Source organism: Melanotaenia boesemani, chromosome 14 (genome assembly GCF_017639745.1).
Source record: "Melanotaenia boesemani isolate fMelBoe1 chromosome 14, fMelBoe1.pri, whole genome shotgun sequence".
NCBI classification, from domain to species: domain Eukaryota; kingdom Metazoa; phylum Chordata; class Actinopteri; order Atheriniformes; family Melanotaeniidae; genus Melanotaenia; species Melanotaenia boesemani.
The window spans coordinates 27,733,734-27,752,316 of record NC_055695.1 but is presented as its reverse complement, the minus strand read 5'-3'; the positions used below and the strand labels follow the sequence as shown (position 1 = coordinate 27,752,316).

General features: G+C 41.3%; 1 protein-coding gene across 6 annotated transcripts; it reads left to right on the top strand.

Annotated features, from left to right (window-relative positions):
- Window positions 1-736: 736 nt before the first annotated feature.
- Window positions 737-18,094, top strand: slain2 (SLAIN motif family, member 2). Of its 6 annotated transcripts, none has more exons than XM_042006504.1 (10): window positions 737-1,457; window positions 3,598-3,740; window positions 10,285-10,452; window positions 10,534-10,707; window positions 10,792-11,133; window positions 11,212-11,364; window positions 12,467-12,550; window positions 14,634-14,672; window positions 16,274-16,481; window positions 16,557-18,094. In XM_042006504.1, the coding sequence occupies exons 1-10, from the start codon at window positions 973-975 to the stop codon at window positions 16,618-16,620; spliced, it is 1,860 nt and encodes a 619-aa protein (XP_041862438.1). In that variant the 5' UTR covers window positions 737-972; the 3' UTR covers window positions 16,621-18,094. The 6 variants fall into 6 exon arrangements, with proteins under 6 accessions (XP_041862438.1, XP_041862437.1, XP_041862442.1 ...); XM_042006503.1 differs by having other exon boundaries at window positions 12,464-12,550; XM_042006508.1 differs by lacking the exon at window positions 12,467-12,550 and having other exon boundaries at window positions 738-1,457.
- Window positions 18,095-18,583: the final 489 nt, after the last annotated feature.

Here is an 18,583-nt window from a genome sequence, read left to right as displayed (position 1 = left end):
TTTCTGGTACTTGGTTGATGTTGTGATACATGTTTTTTTTTTTTTCCAGAACTCTTGATTGTCAGCTTTGTTTTTTTCTGTAAAAGCCAAAGGAAATCCTCTGTTGTGTTTCTGTACAGGTGTAGCAGTTAGTTGTCTGGTGTTAGTTTGGATTGAAGGGTCATTGCCTTCTGTCTGTTGTATCTTTGTCTTTCTTTTTCTACTTTCCTTTTTACTTTTCTTCACTATTCTCCTTTTTTTCCTGTCCCCTCCAGTGAGGTCCATTAAGATTACATAAATTCCACAATTCAAAATAAATAAAGAATATTAAAATAAATAAATAAACTATATTATGAAGAGGAACATTATACCCTTAAAGCTCACCGCAGCCAGACCATCATTCTGCTTGAGTAGATGCTGGATAGGACAAGTTTTAAAAAAAAAACACTCACACTGAAAAAAAAAAGATTTTTTTTTTTGCATGTTTCCTGTAGAAATTAGATTACTTTTAATCACTTTAGGTTAATTCATGACTTAATATTAAGACCATATCAAATGTAATAAATTTACATTTTAATAAATCAGATTAGTACCTAAGATTAATAAAATACTATTTGTTGATTCATTTGTGTAACTACGAGTTTTTGTTTATTTTTTTAAAGTTAGGACTTTTTTTTACCGACGTGGTTATGTACATGAACGCGCAAATAGGTGTTGGTTACGTGCACCCTCTCGATACCAACGCCATGACGTATGATATCCGCCGCCTGTTGGTCTTTCACAGTTGGTGACGAGTATTATGAAAATGGCCTCGACCCTTCCCGTAAGCGCGAATATCCAGAGAAGATGACGACGCTGAGTCAGTTCAGCACCCAAGTGTCTTCTTTGAACACGTAGAAAATAGTGAAGTTAACTAAAGGAGAGAGACTTGGCAAAGAAACGCCAAAAAATACCCCAGACCACTGCATATTTTCGTTGGTCTGAGGAGCCACCATGGAGGATATCAACTCTAATATCAACGCCGACTTGGAGGTGCGGAAGCTCCAGGACTTGGTGAAAAAACTCGAGCAACAAAACGAACAGCTTCGGAGTAGGTCTACGATGTTGTCCTCGTCCGGAGCGATGTCAGGGAACCACAGACCCCTCAGCGCCGGATACGACCCGTCGTCCCTGTCAATGGGAATGGCAGCCGGTCTGGCCGGCTTCCCTGGGGTGGGGTTCGTCGGTACGGGCGGCTACGGTGGGGTTTTGGAAAATAACCGTTGTTTGAGCCCCAGACTGTCTTACGACGGCATCAGTTTCAGGAGGCCGTATGAATGTGAAGGGGCATCTGCTGTCACCTCTATGCCAAGTATGAACTCACTTTACTCAGACACCACCGGCGGATTTATGGCTGAGGGGGAAACCTCAATCCTAGATGAAGTGGAAATCTTAGATCTCGAAGACATGGATTGCCTACAAGAAGACGAGGACAGCTGGTGAGTGACAGGTTTGTCTTGGGAGGTAACTTGCCTAAACAGCAGTATTTGTGTCTTTTGGGTTGGGTGACTTTAATTGCTTGGGCACAGCTGCTCAACACATTAGCTGCCATGACAAACGTCTGGCATAAACAATCGTCTCAGCAGCTTCTGTGAAATCTGAAGGAGCCCCATTGTGGGATCACTGACTAAAGGATATTGTTTGAAAACTCATATCGGCGATGTCAAGCCACCACTTTGACCGCCTGACCAGATTGTGTTGTCACAATCACAGCCATTTTCATATCACTTTGCTATTTCCTACCTTGCTGCACTTGTTTAAGAGAAACATTATTAGGCCTCAGAGGCACATGCTCTCATCTGTCAGGCGCCACGACCCTGAGGTCCCAAATGATCTTTTGGACCGTTTTGGTGTTGTGGGAGATTGCTTGGCTTGTCATTGTAGCAGGAAATCAGTGTGTACTGTAAAAATCAAAGTTGTTTTCCTGCTCAGCAGCCATGTGGGAGATGTAGCCATGGCTATATTCCTCCTCTGAATTCCCCTCAGGACAGCATTTGGCCCACAGTTACAAGTGCTGTGCAGTGTGCAGCACTAACTGAGAAAATGTGAAATAGGGTGGTTTACTTATCATGCAGAAGTAAAAGTTATGGCTTATCCATACTAACTGTTGATCAGGAGCATTGCATTTGCAGGGATCAGAAACAATGTCTGTTTAATATAAAATAAGCAGGTCATATCAGTGTCTTGCAGACAGTGATTACGATTTGGCAATGTGTCCTGCTTGTTGTCAGAATTAATCTCAGCCCACAAGTCCATAACTTTTCTTAATCCTCTCCCTTGCACCGTGTTTGTATTGTTTATTACATTTTAAAAATGTGTCTCTGTATAAAACAACTAATTGTAAAAATGCTCCACACTGGTTTAAACTGGCAGAGTATGCACTCTGTTGTCAGACATGTAGATATGAGTAGCACGCTTTAAGAGAAGATTTGTGACAGAACTGGAGTAGCTATTCATAAGGAAACTGTTGACATGAATGTAGTGATGGCCCTTCCTTGGATAATGGTTATTTAGCATGCCTGGGAGAGGTTTCTGTTGTAGTAATGATACTGTAATAGGCAACATTAGAGCATAGCTCTTGATGCAACCTATTGACGGATGCTAAAGCTGCGACAACAAGGGCTATATCTTCTGTGTCAAGGCTGTAAATGTGCTGAGTGGTTTTGGAAATAATGAGCATGCACCTACACTGACATACTCCATCTGACCCACAGGAATATTTTATGCACACTAGAAGAAGATAAAAAAACATTTAGCTTGTTGTTAAAGATAAGCCCTTTTTTCATTGTAATTACTTGAGGTACCCATTGTCCAAATCAGCAGAGCAAACTCCTGTTTTTGTATGCTGCTTGCTGCAGTACGTCTGTGCCAGCAACAGATTCCCTCGATATCAGACTACTTTCAGACATTGCTCACTCATGCTCAACAGAGCCGGTCTCATTATGCCCAGCCTGTTTTGTCTGGCCTCTGCATCAGATTGCTATCTGGGATTACCCCGTAGTGCCCAGCTCTTGCCAGCTCCTGTCACAGACTCCTGTAATCCAATGAATTAGCATCAGAGAGGATTTAAAATGCTCCCTGCTGCTGCAGCACTCTGCCTTTCAATAGACATTACATTCATTTTAACTTTGCGTTAGTGACACATATGATTGTTTCACAGCTGGGAATATGATGACGTCGATTTACAAGGGTCCGTGCCACATGTGAATGGCTGTCATTGTGCTGATAAACAATGAAATGTGCAGTCCCAATTTCAAGCTTGTATTTCCCTGCACATGCTTTAATTTGCCTGTAATGTCTTTGTTTTCATCATGAAAGGCTGAAACTGTGCTGACAGCTGCTGACTCGCATTCCTCCTGACTGAAAACTCTTCTTTACTATTCTCCTCTGTAAACACACATTTATATTACTCATATAACTTAAAAGGATGAATAAAAGATGTAATAAAATGAGTAAAACTGGAGCCCAGGATTATCATATATGAGGTTTGGCAGGTGTTAGCTGTCACAGCTGGTGTACATATAGAGGAAGAAGCCACAATTTATGTTAATTTAAGTCAACTGTGTTTTCCATTTCCAGGTTATATGAGGCAAAATTGAACAGTCCCCTGCAAAAATCCTTGAGTCCTATTGTGTGGTGCCGTCAAGCTTTGGACAACCCTAGCCCTGAGATGGAGTCGGCCAAGCGCTCCCTCATCCACAGACTGGACCTCACCATGTCAGGTAAACAGAAACATGAGCTGGCTGCTTGATAAACGGCAGGAGATGTTGAAAGTACCAAACAGCAGGGATGCACTTTGTTTTCTTTGAGCATGTTAGAGGTCCGTTACAAATTCTGGCTTTGTTTGGTATTTCATTAAAAAACTGACTTTTTGCATTTACATTTCTTATAGAAAAACATTCTTGTATTGATTAGGATGGATCCAGTCTCAGTATGAAATTTTGGTGAAGTTGATCAGTATTTTAGCTAACAAAGGTTCCCTGGTCAGGAGCATTTTTTAGCTTCTGTTGGTACTTTATTTCTCACCGTGGTGAAATTAAATCTATCTTATTTTTATTGTTTAAAGCAAATAAGCATGGAGAAGTAAGAAGACCTTCCACTTGCAGTTGCAGTGTGCACATTGTGTTTCCATTTTTTTCACTTTGCATTCACAAAGCAAATCTGATTGCCAACCAGTTTATTTATAAATGTTCGGTTTGAATTTTAACTCACATGTAACTTAAGTTGAAGAGAAAGTAAGGGAAAGTAAAAGATATTGACCTATCTGGATCAGTGCAGAAATGCTGACTTACTGCATTTCTGCCAGTAAGTCTGATTTGTTTCTGGTGAGAGCTGGACTCTGTGCTGGCCTTTGTCACAGATTCTGGGCCTATGCTTTTTGCAGATGATGTGGTTCTGTTAGCTTTATCAGGCTGTGATCTCTAACTCCGAATGGAGCGCCGAACAGCCGAGTGTAAAGCAGCTGGGATGCCAATCAGCACCTTCAAATCTGAGACCATGTTACTCAACTGGAAAAGTGTTTGCTTCAGGTCAGAAATGAAGTCCTGCTTCATAAGAAAGAGTTCAAGTATCTTGGGGTCTTGTTCATGGGCAAAGAAGAATGGAGTGGGAGATCACCGGGTGCATTAGTATGGCATTAGCAGTGATGAGGACTTTGCATTAGTTTTATTGCTGAAACGCAGTGAAACTACATTCTTACGCTCACCTGTGGTTATGCGAGTTGGGTAGAGACCGAAAGAGTGAGATTGCGAAAACAAGCAGCCTAAGTAAGTGTCCTCTGCTTGGTGGCTGGGCTGTCTCTTGGATAGGGTAAGAAGTTTACCCCTAGTTTCCACCGGGTACGTGTGGGCCAGGTTACGGCTGCGCCACGGCCTTCGCAGCTATTCGTGGCCATTTTAGTCATGGTTTGGTTCACACCGGGCGCACCACGGTCTGTGTCAGAAGCGTCCCAGAAGCGCCTTGTTGCAGCTTTCCACTAAACATACGTGCCAAGTCTATTTTTGACTTAGCACACGTCCAGAACCTGTCAAACTCAGCAGCTCATATAGGGGCAGACAGGAAATCAGACACGGGAGCAGTGTAAAAGTTTCTGGGAATTTTTTAAATAAAAGCCCCTGTGCAGATCTGTGCTCGGTGAACCATGTAAACATTACATCATTAATTGGGCAGGGTCACGAGATTCTCCAATTCTCCTGTGATTTTCAGATCCAGTTAAGTGAACTTAACTCGCGGGTGCTCTGCACCAGACATGCTTCTGGTGTGGATTGACGCGCAACGTAGGTCGGAACAATAGCGCGACGCAGCCGTAATGCGGCGCACATGCACCCGGTGCAGGCACCTGGTGGAAATGAGGGGTCAGTCTTCTGAGAGGTGCTTGGAGTAGACCCAGTGCTCTTCCACAGAGGAGCCAGATGAGGTGCTTTGGATATCTGGTTAGGATATTTTGGATACCTTCCTGAGGAGGTTTTCCAAGCACATCCTACTGGGGAGAAACGCAGAAGAAGACCCAGAACAAGTTGGAGGGACTATGCCTCTTGGGTGGCCTGAGAACACCTCAGTATACACCGGGGGAGCTTAAAGAAGTGGGTCTGTCTGCTTAGGCTACTGCCCCTGTGACTCAACTTTATATATGTGGTGGAGAATTGATGGATGGATTAAATATAGTTAAAGCAATTTCTTTTCTGCCTGAGTAGCATACATGAGCTTATTGCTAACTTTACTGAAAGTTTTAATATTTGTCATAATTTTACAATGTCAATGCTTTTGAAACATAAAAGGGGAAAAAGTAAATATCACTCTTTATTTTTTTAACCTATAAATATCCCCTACCATTAAAAAGAAAACAACAAACACAGCTGAACCATCACATATGTTGGCTTGTGTAGTTCAGCTTTTCTTATCCAACAGGAAAATCAAGATCAACAGCTGACAGATTAATTGTGATTTGAAGTCACTAGATTGTCTTACAAGTCATCTGATTGGTTTAGGCTTTATTTTCCATTAAAGTGAAAGGAAAAGAGGTACAATGACTTGGTAGAATTTGGACGCTTATCTCATGGCCATAACTACCTTGAGCAATCGCTCTGCTGTTTCCATCCAATAAAAGCAGGCAGGCAGAAGAGTGATGTTGAAAAATAAGCTTTTTTCTTGCAGTTTTTATTGAGGAATATCAGGAAATTATAGTAGACCATGGAAAAGACAGTATTGTAGATTATAGATACTGTGATTGCACCTGTTTTGTGTGCTTCAGACATAAAAGGTATTTACTTGTTAATATATACAGAAATGAAAGCCGTCCTAAACTGGTCCAAGCAACAGAACGAACGTGAACCAGCACAAAGCAGCTGGATTTATCTTGTCTAGAATGGCAGACTCACTCGCTCAGTTGAGTGTAAAATACACACAAACACAACATTACTAAACCTAATTCAACTGCAGTATATCCACGATGCAGTATATCCATGATGCAGTATATCCACGATGCAGGATATATACGATGCCGCTCCCGTTTACTGCCTGTGCAGTTTCCTTTTCTTGAGTTTTTGACCGCCCATAATTATAGTCAGTGCTTCAGGGAGGACAGGCTTTAAATCCTTGCTGCTAAACTGAGAAGGGTCATTTCCATTTTGACAGTGGTATGCCCATGTGACAGATCATGTTGAGCAATAGGCCACTGAAGGTTGTTCACTGGGATAGATGTGATTCTCCCTGGTCTGTTGTGCAAGAGACAACACCAGCACAAACACACTTCCTCTTCTAGGGATATTGTCATTTGTTAAATAGAGACTCCTAAAATAGTTCCCTTGTGGATAATTTTGCTTCAGGTAGAAGTTGTAAATGATTAAATCTGGTATGTTGAGAGCAGTCAGCTTTCCACTTGTTAGGAGTTTAGAGAATTCTGCTTATTAGTGGCGATATCATCTCTGTACATGTGGATGCGTGAGAATGCCATTCAAGTCTGGCCTTAACATAACCACCCACCCACCCCCCTGCTGCTGATCCTACTCTATCCCATCTTCACTTCACTCTTCACTTGGCAGTCATGGATTTTTTTTCCCTGCACACTATGTTCTGAGAATATTTGTGTGTGAGAAACTCAGTAGACACACCCATGTGCCTCCCAGCTACTTGTCTTCTCACCCAGTCTCTAACAAGAGCGTGGAAATCCTGTTGCCATGGTGTTGCTTGCTTGAGTCAATGTTAGCATCAGAGAAACCATTTGCCTTTGCTCTCTTATGCTACAAGTACACGCTCATACAAGACAGTCACACATTTAAACATGACTTTAGGTTTTGTTTGAAAATGGTGACCAAGTCTTTTGTGAGAGCACACCCAGTTAAAATCAAAACTCCAGATGATGTGTCTAAGTTACATAACAGGGAGGACAGGCCTGGGAGATACTTCCCTGAGTTAGCGCTTCAAGTCAGACACAACTTTCCCCATGTCAGGCAACCCCGATGAGCAATGAAAGAATTTCATGGCAGTAGCTAAACAATCAAACACAGTTCTGTGGTTTGACAGCTGTAGTTTGGTGGAGAGATCCCAGCCACATAGCTGACCTGCCATGTTTACTGCTTACAGAGGCTTTGACTTTTCAAAGACCTCTGAGTCTGAACAGTTTGTTCATCTCCTTCTTGTCCAGATTTATCCCTTCTCTCCTTTGTGGTGTTTATCTCCCTCAACACAAGCTTCTGTTTGTTCTTCTCTTGTGATACATTTGCAGCTCTGCAGTTTTTTTTTTTTTGTTTGTTTTTTACTTTTTTTTTTGTATTGAATAGACTTCAATGCCACAATTTGTCTTCTGTTTCTTCAAACATTTAAGCCCACTTGGCCTTAAGCAACTTGATATGTGCTGGCTCATTTGGTGTTCCTCTAATTTTCCCTGTGAAAACAACCTTCAGGTTTCTACATCTGAAAAGGAAAGCTTCAAATCAAAGTAAACCAAAGTAACATTAATCACAGCAGGTCAGAGCAGCATTTCCTTTCCTTTATTCTGTCTTTGCTTTTTTATTTTTGGATATGAGAATTTGAGGGCACACTATTTTTGTTGGTCCCTGGGCAACGGATCCCTTTAGATTGGTCTGCTTCACTGTGTAATAAGTCTGCTACTAGAGCTGCTGTGATGAATACATTACCTATTTCTACCCCCAAGTCCTCTGACACTCAGCCTCTGGCAAGGTCCAAATTGGCTGCAGAGCCTCTAGTGTTTTGTGGTTTCGTCATGTCTTGAGTCATGTTTTTACTGTAAGCCTCATATTTTTGTGTAGCTGCATACTCTAAACCAGGGCTACTCAATTCGGTCCTACAATGTGTCCCTGCTCCAACACACCTGACTCAAATTAACGAGTCATTGTGCAGAACTTCATAGGCTGTTGGATCTATTTAATTTGAGTCATGTGTATTGGAGCAGGGATAAACTGAACACCTGCTAAATTAAGACCAAATTAAGTATCCCTGATCTAAACTGTGTCTGATAGGATAGTCATCAGGTGAACTATTTAGATGTGTACGTACAGAAAACAAAGCATCTGCTGTTTTATTGTGTGCAGCATTACAGACTTACATGTTGCGGTGTTGTTGACATTTCTCAGTAGCTGATCTGTGAAGATGGCAGCAGACTGGACATGGTTGTATTTTCTAAATAATGCACGAAGACAGAGTGCAGAGCTTAAGCGAGAAAGTGAAAGGAGGAAGCTGCTTTCCAGTCACCGCAGAGCTGTTTGAAAAACACAAAAAACAAAACAAAAAACATACAATTAGATGTGAAGAAAAACAGGGATGGGAAAAGTGTTGATCTCAGACACACTCATCATCCAAACCACCAGAAGTTTCCCAGTGACCAGCAGCCTGAGTCTGATCTCATGACTGAGACCGTGGAGCTCTTGACTGGAGCCTCTTGACAACTGCTTTGCAGGGTTTCACAGAGAATTGCATTGTGCTGTGTGCATGGTTGAATACTGCATATTGTCTCTTGTTTTTCCTCAGCTAATGATGCAGGAACTCTATCAGGCCCACATTCAGCATATGGTGTAAGAGACTCGACCAGAATGACTGCACAGTGCAGAGCTTTCATAGTGGCGACTGACTCGGTTCAGGCACACTGTAGTTAAACACCGAGAGACTGGCTGAATCGGAGGCATTAACTAGAAACATTGTGATGGCATAATGAACAAGCAAAAGATTTCTACTTTCTGCTTGTAATATTACAAGGTGTCATTTACGTTAAGCTGCTTATTTCAAGTCTGTGCCCCACCATGGCCTTACCATGAGGGCTGGGCGATTAATCGATAAAATCGATAAATCGAATTTTCCATTTCTGGAGATTTATTTTTATGAAAATCGGGATTTTTTTTTCCATAGTTAGTTAGCAGCAGACTTAGCCCTCCGTTCACACCAGAACGGTGTTTGTCTGACAGATTTTCAGTGAAGTGACCCTTCACTCACGCCTGGGATTTAGCTGTGCATAAAACTGCGGTGAGAAATGCTGCTCTCTATGAGATGCAGAAATCAACTTAACCCACAAACCCTAGTTAAGAGACAACCTTCATCAGGGGAATAATTCCTGCAGTGGATCCTGTATGATAAGGATCCAGATGGAAAGAGATCACGGATGCATTGTGTCGCATATTTCTATGTTAGATATGAAGTCATTTATATGATGGAAAAGCTATGACATTATATGCTTTATTTTTGCTGGCATTCATCTATAGAAAACAAATAAGTGTTTTTAATAAGTTTATTTATGTTTTGTCAAAGAAAAGAAAAAAAATCGATTAAAATCGGAAATCGGATTTGGTTATAAAAAAATCTGAGATTTTATTTTTAGGCCATATCGCCCAGCCCTACTTACCATCAAATATTTTATAGTCCTGCCTTTGCATTGAGCAGATAAAAAGTTAGACTCAGGCTGACTGGGTGTAACCACAGAGTAACTGCACAGTAGTATCATATAAATAATAATAAAAAAAAAGCTAAATGTTTTTCATTGTCACGTCTTTTTTTTGGCTTTTTACTTGTAAATTAGGATGTGAAAGAACCTGATATTATTGTGAGAATCAATTTAGATTATTGTCTAGTCAGTGTATCATCAGATTAAATTAAATAATTCTCTCTCCTAATGCTGGGTGATGTCAAAGAATGACTGGACATTTGCATAAAACAAAAATAATCTAAAAATGTTGACAGCAAAGACTGGACTCAGTTTTTAAATTAAACTACGGATAATCTCATGTGACATTGTGCTTTATTTGTGTTCTGACTCTGCAGCCAACAAGCACAGGAGCCTGTATGGAAGTCCCTACCTCCAGCAGGGTTATGGGAGCCCCTATAGCTCAAATGCCGCTAACAGCCCTTACAGCAGTGGCTTCAACTCCCCCTCCTCAACCCCCTGCAGAGTGCCCATTGTCAGACAGCAGCTAATGCCCACTAACGCAGGTATGGGTCCCTTTGTTCAGTTTTTTACGAGTTATTTGCTTAATAGGAGACTGAGATGTTCACTAACGATTTCTCCACCAGTACACCAGCGAAATGCAGCAGCAGACAGGAATCCTCCAGCTATTAGTCCACAGTCATCAGTGGACAGCGAGCTAAGCACATCGGAGATGGACGAAGACTCAGTGGGCTCCTCGACTACCTACAAACTCAATGATGTCACTGATGTCCAGATAATGGCGCGCATGCAGGAAGAAAGTATGAACCCGGAACAGCTTCACCTCCAGCGGTCTTCTCTGGTTTTGTTGAGCTGTTTATTTTACAGTGTTTGTTTGTTGACAGGTTTGAGGCAGGAGTATGCTGCGACGGCTTCCAGACGGAGCTCTGGCTCGTCCTGCCACTCACTGCGACGCAGCACTCTCAGTGACCAGGATTTAGATGCGCACAGTCTGGAGGACGAGGAGGAGGCGGTGCACCTGTCCTTTGCCTTGCCATCCAACCGCTTTAGCCCCTCCCCTCGCCACTCCCCGCGCGCCTCACCCAGGAATTCTCCCCGTTCACGCTCCCCAGCTCGTTCCATTGAATATAGCCGCGGTTCGCCGCAGCCCATCATCAGCCGCCTGCAGCAGCCTCGTCACTCCCTGCAGGGCCACGACCTGCAGACCAACGTGGTGAAAAATGAAGGTAAACGGAGCAACTTTTAAACATTTTCAGGCCCTGTCGTTCAGGATGAGCTAACTCCCCCATGTGCTGCTGTTGCAGAAAAACTGCGTCGTAGTCTTCCCAACCTCACACGCTCGTCAGCGGCGGTGGCTGCAGCACAGACGCCAGAACCTGTGAAGAGCAGCCGCAGCTGCGAATCCAACCTGCAAGTGCCAAACGGTGGCTCTCCTCGACACCAGAGCCAGTCTGCAAGTGAGCATTGTCACAGACAGCATCGTTACATGTCATTTGATCTGACTGCAAAATACAGAAACCCTCCACAGCTGCACACAAATCATCAATCAGTGCTTCTAGACTCAGTGTTGAAGTGTCTTTATTGTCTGCTGACTTTATATCAGCACTTGTTTTGCTCTGAGAGTTCAGCAACAGGACAGGCTGTGTGGGTGGGGATTGTTTTACTCCTGGCTGCACCTTCGCTGTAAGGACTGGGCTGCTTTGTAATGACATGGCTTTGTTGTTCAGGGATCCTCTTTGTCTTTGATCATTTTTTCATTGTAAAATCTTTTTCACACACATTCCTTCTTTTATTGCTTCGGTGAAACTTTCACTTGAAAGAAATTTACTCCTGCAGAAAAAAAGCATGACTGGGAACACAGAGGGTCGAGAGCTGCTCAGTCTCTGACACTAACATTTACATTTCAACTTTAATTGTTTTATGTTCTTGAATAGCTTTAAGACTTTCCACTTGATGTAATCCTGTAATGTGAGAGAAAGGTAATGGTGTCGTCCTTAATTCAGTAACTCTAATCCCTCTGTCTTACTAGAGGCAGATAGCAGAGTGGTCAAAGGGCAGGTTTCAGCTGTGTAAACGTGTTTTGGCTGCCGTTATTCAATCTCAGCCAGTCTTCTGTGAGACAGAGGACATTGTTTATGTGGCCTGAGCTTTTGGCTCCTATATATAAGATTATAGATTCTGTCTTCCTATGAGTTTTTGGGGATTTCTTGTATGCACACTCCACTGTGGTGTTCTCTGAGCCTTGGCATGTGGGACACCTTAATTTCTGCCTATTCAACTTCTCCTCCTCACTGTAAAGCATGTGTAACCCAAACCAGCCTCATCTCTTCTATCTGTGCTCAGATTGGTTATTAAACCTCACAGCAGCAATGACTCTCTGCTGCTCCTTCTTTGAGATGTTTGTGTGTTGAGCCCCCTAGTGGCCACAAACTGCATCTCAGGCTTGAATTTCCTTCAATGCCTCAACAGCCCCATCATTCTCCAGTAAAACTGTGACTCTCAGGCAAAATGAAGTCAAAAAGAAGACTCCCATATTGATATGTCCCTGTTTTCCAGCAGCAGCTCGTCTCCCGAGATACTCCACCCCTTCTCGCTCATCCCCGAAACCCAAACTGCTCCTCCAAAGCCCATCTGCTCTGAGAGGTAACATGCTCCTAGTCCAGCTGGAGGCTGTGAGATTGATCTCACACACAGACATATGCACAATTTATGACACACTCCGGTCAGCTGCACGTTTACTGAAGGCATAGCCTATCGATGGGTGTAAATGATGATGCTATGTTTGTGGAGCTGAAACGGATGTGAGCTAAGTGCATTAATGCACTCGTTCCCGGGCTGTAAGGTAACACTGAGTGCAGGTTGAAATCCTGTTTACAGTATGTTGCTATTTTTTGTGAGGATTAAGGAATGAAGCTGGTTGAGTACGGAAGTTGTTGACAGAGACGAGTGTGATCTTAAAACTCCCGCTCAGGTTGTCCACACACATACTTCAAGGATTAAACAGTCACAAGCTGAGGAGAGGTTGATTCGCTTGAGGGCTGCTCAGTTGTTTCAGGAAGGCAAAAAGATGCTGGAAAGAGTCACATGATTACTTTACAGCACCAGTATGTAATTACTAGTATGTTTCTTTTTTCCTCAGTTTTAAAGAGCATTGCCTTACTTGGCTGTGTTGACTTTTTAATTCATATCTCTGTTATTCTTCATACTTATATAATCTGAAGCTATCTGTTAGACTATGTCATTAATGTCATTACTTTCCTGTCTCACAGTGCAGCATAACTCTGTCCTTCTTGTTTTTATACCAAAAGTTTGTTTAAATTCAGTTTTTAAACATCTGTACACCTTCATGGATGATCCCTGTCCTTTGCGAGTAATAGTGTGATTACTGGGGTTTTTAAAATAGCCTCATAATAATTTTGTTTCTGGACACCCGGTGTTAAAAATTCTAAAATTAAGGCTGGAAACTTCATAAATAAGGAGTTTTAATGGGTTTTGGTGGCTTTTGTTCACAGCTGTGACTGGACTTACATGCCCCAAATCAGCTTCTCTCTCTCATTGACATGATGCCAAATTCAGATTTTTTTCCTCCATCACTGACATATAAACCATTCAGCAGCTAATTACTTCTCACATTAGCAGCTAACGCTAAGACCGTTCACTCCATGCTCAACAAACACAAATGTTTTGGAAATAACAGGAAGTGACATCACAACGCATGTATATACTCAGAAAAAAAATCTGATAATGGACCAGTAAAACTAGCAAACTGTGATTTGAACACTGTATTTCAGAAATGCATGACATCATATTATTACAGTAATCTGATTACTCCAAGATATCTCATTTAGATGGCCATGTAAATCGGCTTGTGTTTTATAGAAATAGTTATGTGTCTTTAATTTTCAAAGAAAATTGCTGCTGTTACATAAATATCTGTAAATGAATCAAAATTCGATTCAGGACATTAGTGGTGATATCCAGCCCTAAGTACACGTGATAAAGAGTTCACGCTATTTACTGTAAGAGAATGTTAACCCTGCGTCTTAGTGGCATCACGGAAAGTGTCAGACGTGACGTTGAAAAAGTGCATCCTAAGGTTTTAGATGCTGTCAGGTTCTACACAAGCCTGTTAATGATCATTTAATTTGAGTGATGTGTGTTAAAGTAGGAAACCTGCAGACTACAGATGACGAGGCCTGGTCTGCAGTGAAAGGGTAACGAGTGTAGCTGAAGGATCATCCAGTCAAATACTAAATGACATCCTTTTTGCTAATTATTCTGTCTTCCTTCAGGTGAGTTTATGGCTGCAGAACTTAAAAGAATCTCGTCAATTTTAAAAAAGATCTCATGAATTTAGAAAACTCAAATGGATTTTTTTTCTTTTTAAATAATCTCATTAATTCAGAAAAACAAACAGTGAATGCACTCAGCTTCCACACAGTACACCACATATGCAAAGACTAAATTGCGTTAAAACGTCCTCCAGACTCTTACTGTCACATTAAGGATCACCACCAAACTGTACACATAACCCCAAGAGATCGCTCGACATTCCAGACAAGGCTGTCGTAAAACATGCTCATGCCATATGAAGTGGGCTTGTTGCTCCTGTTTGAGTGGAGTAAGTTTACTCTAAAACCAAATGAGCAGACAGAGACACCACACCGAACCTCATCCTCCCTGCTCGTCATTAAGGCCTGTCTCTGTTGTCTTCATCTCTGTCTAGTCCCACTCTCCTGTTGCTTTGGAGAAGAAGGTGATTTCAGTGAGTATTCACTGACGGCTTCCACCCTTTCAGTATTGTGATTGTGATTCTGCGCCGTTGATTTCGTGCTGCCGATTTTCACTTGTTTATGCTCTGTGTGTGAATCACCTCATTCTCTCAACGCATCAAGAATCATAGTAAACAGCTGTTATTAAGCTTTTCTGTCCATTTCTTCATGCTTGTGTGTGGGGATGTCACTTTTACAGATTTTCTTGTACGATTATTGTGAAAGAAATCTTGAGTATTATGCATTAATTAAATCCCTAACACTTTACATGAGTAAAGTCCCATGAACACTCCTTATAGGACTTTTCCTCTATTTTTAATACCAACATAAAATAATAGAGAACCTAAATAAAATAACTGAGAAGTCTCATTCCATTTAAATCCTCTCTGTTCTGTAGACAATAAATGAATCGAAAATATTAACTCTGGATTTCTCTCTGAGAAAACAGATGGAAAGGCTACAGAACCTCTACCTGGACTTGGGAACTACATTATAAAAATGATAAAAATGGTTTTGGTTTTCTTTGTTAGCTGAGTAGAGAATTCAAAAACATAGAAAACATCTAGCTAGCTTTGACAGCTGCTCTGTAAGCAGAATAGCTGCTGTTTGCCACATAAATTATACTAGAACAATGGAAATAAAGAAACCAGGCCATATATCTGATCTTCTACAGACCATTGCACACTGATGACTAAAAGGCATCAACCTCATGCCAAGTTGGTTATGTTTGAACAGTGAAACTATCCATAAAAAAAATACTCATTTAGTTTTTTCTCATCTGTATAATGTAATGTCCATCTACACCATCATGGTGCTGTAAACCCAACCAGAGTCCTAAATAATTAGAAAAGTGTAATGACACAATAACATTTCAATGTTACGTTAGATAAACATTAGCATCATTTAACCAAACTACTGAGCATTTACCTTTACGTTAGCATAAAAAGCGGATGTTTATCCTGTAGGTGGTAAAACGTATTTAACGTATTTCCTTATTTCTCTGCAACTTTTTTATTTCATGCTTTCAGGCTGGAGAGGCATCCTTCACAATCACACCTTGTCAAATCAAAAAAACCTGACATGGACAAGGACTTAATCAGTTTATTTGGAGGGAATAACTTGCTCCAGCGTACTCTAACACGCCTCCGCTGCAACTCGCATGGAACAAAAACAAACAACGTGGATGTGGTGCAACTTTGTTTTCCTTCCAAGTTGTGCTGATCTGCTGATATAGTTCAGTCTTTAATGGAAAGTGACAATTTGCTGGATCTTTACGTACAATTAATCGTAGTGTTTAATACTGTGATGAAATGAAGTAACCGTGACATCCCTGCTTGTGAGATCATTTAGTAGTTTGCAAGGCCGACTTGTAACAGATTTGACTTCATTTCTTTATTTGAAGTGGACGTGATTAGAAAAGACTTGCATACTGTGTGTTTCATACCAAATAGAAGTTTGTGCTGGCATCGTATCTATTGCAACCTCAAATCATTGTGCTGTTAATCATGATGTTATAGCTAAAACTGATTAGACTGAAACATGAGTCTATTACTGGAGTTGCATCTAACTGTGTTTCTGCTCTGCCTGTCTTCAGTCCCCTCTCCCAGTAAGCTGCGTACTCCTGCCACACCATCTCCTCTGACTTTGAGGCAGCCGGTAAAAGCCACATCCACCCCCAATTCTGCCACCTCCACCCCCACCCGCTCCCTGGCCCCCCCTCGCAGCAGCCTGCCCCGACCCAGTGCCCCTGCAGGAGGAGGCATCCCTCTCCCCCGCAGCAAACTGGCCCAGCCTGTGCGAAGGTATGTACATCTTGAACATTTATGACCAGATAACAATATTTCTGTGACAATAAAAAATTTTTTTCTCTGTTCCAGATCTCTTCCTGCTCCTCGTTCCTACAGCGGCACAGGTGACAACTGGAGGGAAGGTTGTTACTGAGGCAAGCCAGCAGGGGGCACTCTAGTCACATTATCAACACAAGGAGGCAACAATACAACATGGCACTTTATATACTTGGGTAACTTTTACAGCAAAGAGACAGATTAAATCCCCCAAATAACATACAATTCAGAATTTAAAAAAAAAAGGAAAGGACATAGTCCACTTGTGTCAACAAGGGCCTCTCATCGTGCTTCTCTGTGAGGGACTGGATGTGGAGGGATCAGGCATGTAGTGCAGACAACCCAGAAAATGCCAAAGAAACCAGACTGACTCCAGCTCCGCCAACAGAGGACACATCATCTGCCTTGCTTTGACTTTTGTCATCTATGAAACAGTCCACTTCTCCCCCCCGTCCCCTGTTCTTCTGTCACTTCCCTCAGGTTGAAATGTTTCCACACATTTCTCTCGTTATGCTCTGTGTTTAACAGAAGTCTGTAAGCGATCTCTATGATGATGCCGTGCAGGTGAACTGTCCTGTGATGTGTAGAGAATTTTGATGTCTTGAAACGGTGAAAGCACCTCTGTGTGGGTATGACTTTAAAAAAAAAAAAAAAAAGAAGAAAAAACATCTTTCTTCCTTGTAAAATCAGCCAGAATGTATGCACAAGTTTGTTTTGGAAATTATTTATTCAAATTATTTAAGAAGCGTATGTCCAAACATCCATATCAGTATTTTTTTTTAATTGCCATTTAAAATGTACGTTTTAAACCTCAACTTCAAGCTAACTCTCCAAAGCTTTTTTTTTTTTTTTGCCCAAAGTGTCCAGTCATAGTCAGTGGTTAAAGGACGTTAAATCTGAGTTTTATTTGTTGTTGGACAGACTTCATTTATTGAAAAGAAGGATGAACTGATCACCCAGTCAGGTGATGAAACCAAGGAAACCATTAAATTCCCATAACAGCGTGTCAGTGTGAACCAGTCATGCCATGAAAAATAATAATGAAAGTTGAAAATTGTCTTGCTTCAGATGGCTAGTTAAATAAGTTTTAACTGGTTTTCACCTCTTGTGCTATTAATACGAATCAAAAGGCATACCAGTGTTAGGGAAGGTGTTCTGGTACTTGCTGTGGTGGGTGTCTTCAACTAGTGCCTATAATTTAAAGTTTCACTGTGTTTGTATTTTCATTTTGTGCCAATTTCTGACTTTGCCAATGTTTTCAGTTTCATATCTATGCTTGCCTTTTTTTGTTTTTGTAGCTGAATCAACACATTTAAAATTGCTTTAAAAAAAATGTTTATTCGCTTTTGTATTTATGAGAAATGACGCATTCTGTAAATGAAACTATTTATTAAGGAGAGAGGTGCCTCTGTCAAAGCTCAGATTCAGCGGGAAACCAGGATGAATGTTGCAAAAAGACATATACCACACATTTTGTGTGAACATTTTTATCAAACTTTCTTTTATATCCACAAACATTCGGTTTCCCTGTGTAAAATCACATTTCAGATTAAAACTAAAAAGTTATTGTCTCCCTTTTTTCCTTGTTTTATTACTTTTACAGAGTTTATAAAATATGAGAGCATTCAGTTACTTTACTGGTGATGAATAATAGTTAAAACACTGAACTAACATCCAGACTCTTAAGGTTCATCTCTTTTCCAGAATGATCAAATTAGTATACACTCATCGGTCACTTTATTAGGTCCACCTTGCTAATTCTGGGTGATGCTGCCTTAAATCTCTGTGTCATAGATTCAACAAGATGCTGGAAAATTTCCACAGAGATTTTGCTCCATATTGACATGACAGCATGGACATGGTCAGCAACAAAACTCAGGTAGGATGTTGTGTTTAAACCAGGTCATGTTGGTACCAAGGGATCCAAAGTGTGACAAGAAAATATCCCCCACACCATTACACCACCAGCAGCCTACTGGATCCATGTTTTCATGATGTTTCCACCAAATTCTGAGCCCAGCATCTTAACGTGGAGCTGAAATGGAGACTCATCAGACCAG

Coding starts and splice junctions, on each gene's coding strand:
- slain2 (XM_042006503.1), top strand. CDS start 973: ATGGAGGATATCAACTCTAATATCAACGCCGACTTGGAGGTGCGGAAG. Junction 1,458..3,597: donor CAAGAAGACGAGGACAGCTG/GTGAGTGACAGG, acceptor TTCCATTTCCAG/GTTATATGAGGCAAAATTGA. Junction 10,708..10,791: donor GGCGCGCATGCAGGAAGAAA/GTATGAACCCGG, acceptor GTTTGTTGACAG/GTTTGAGGCAGGAGTATGCT.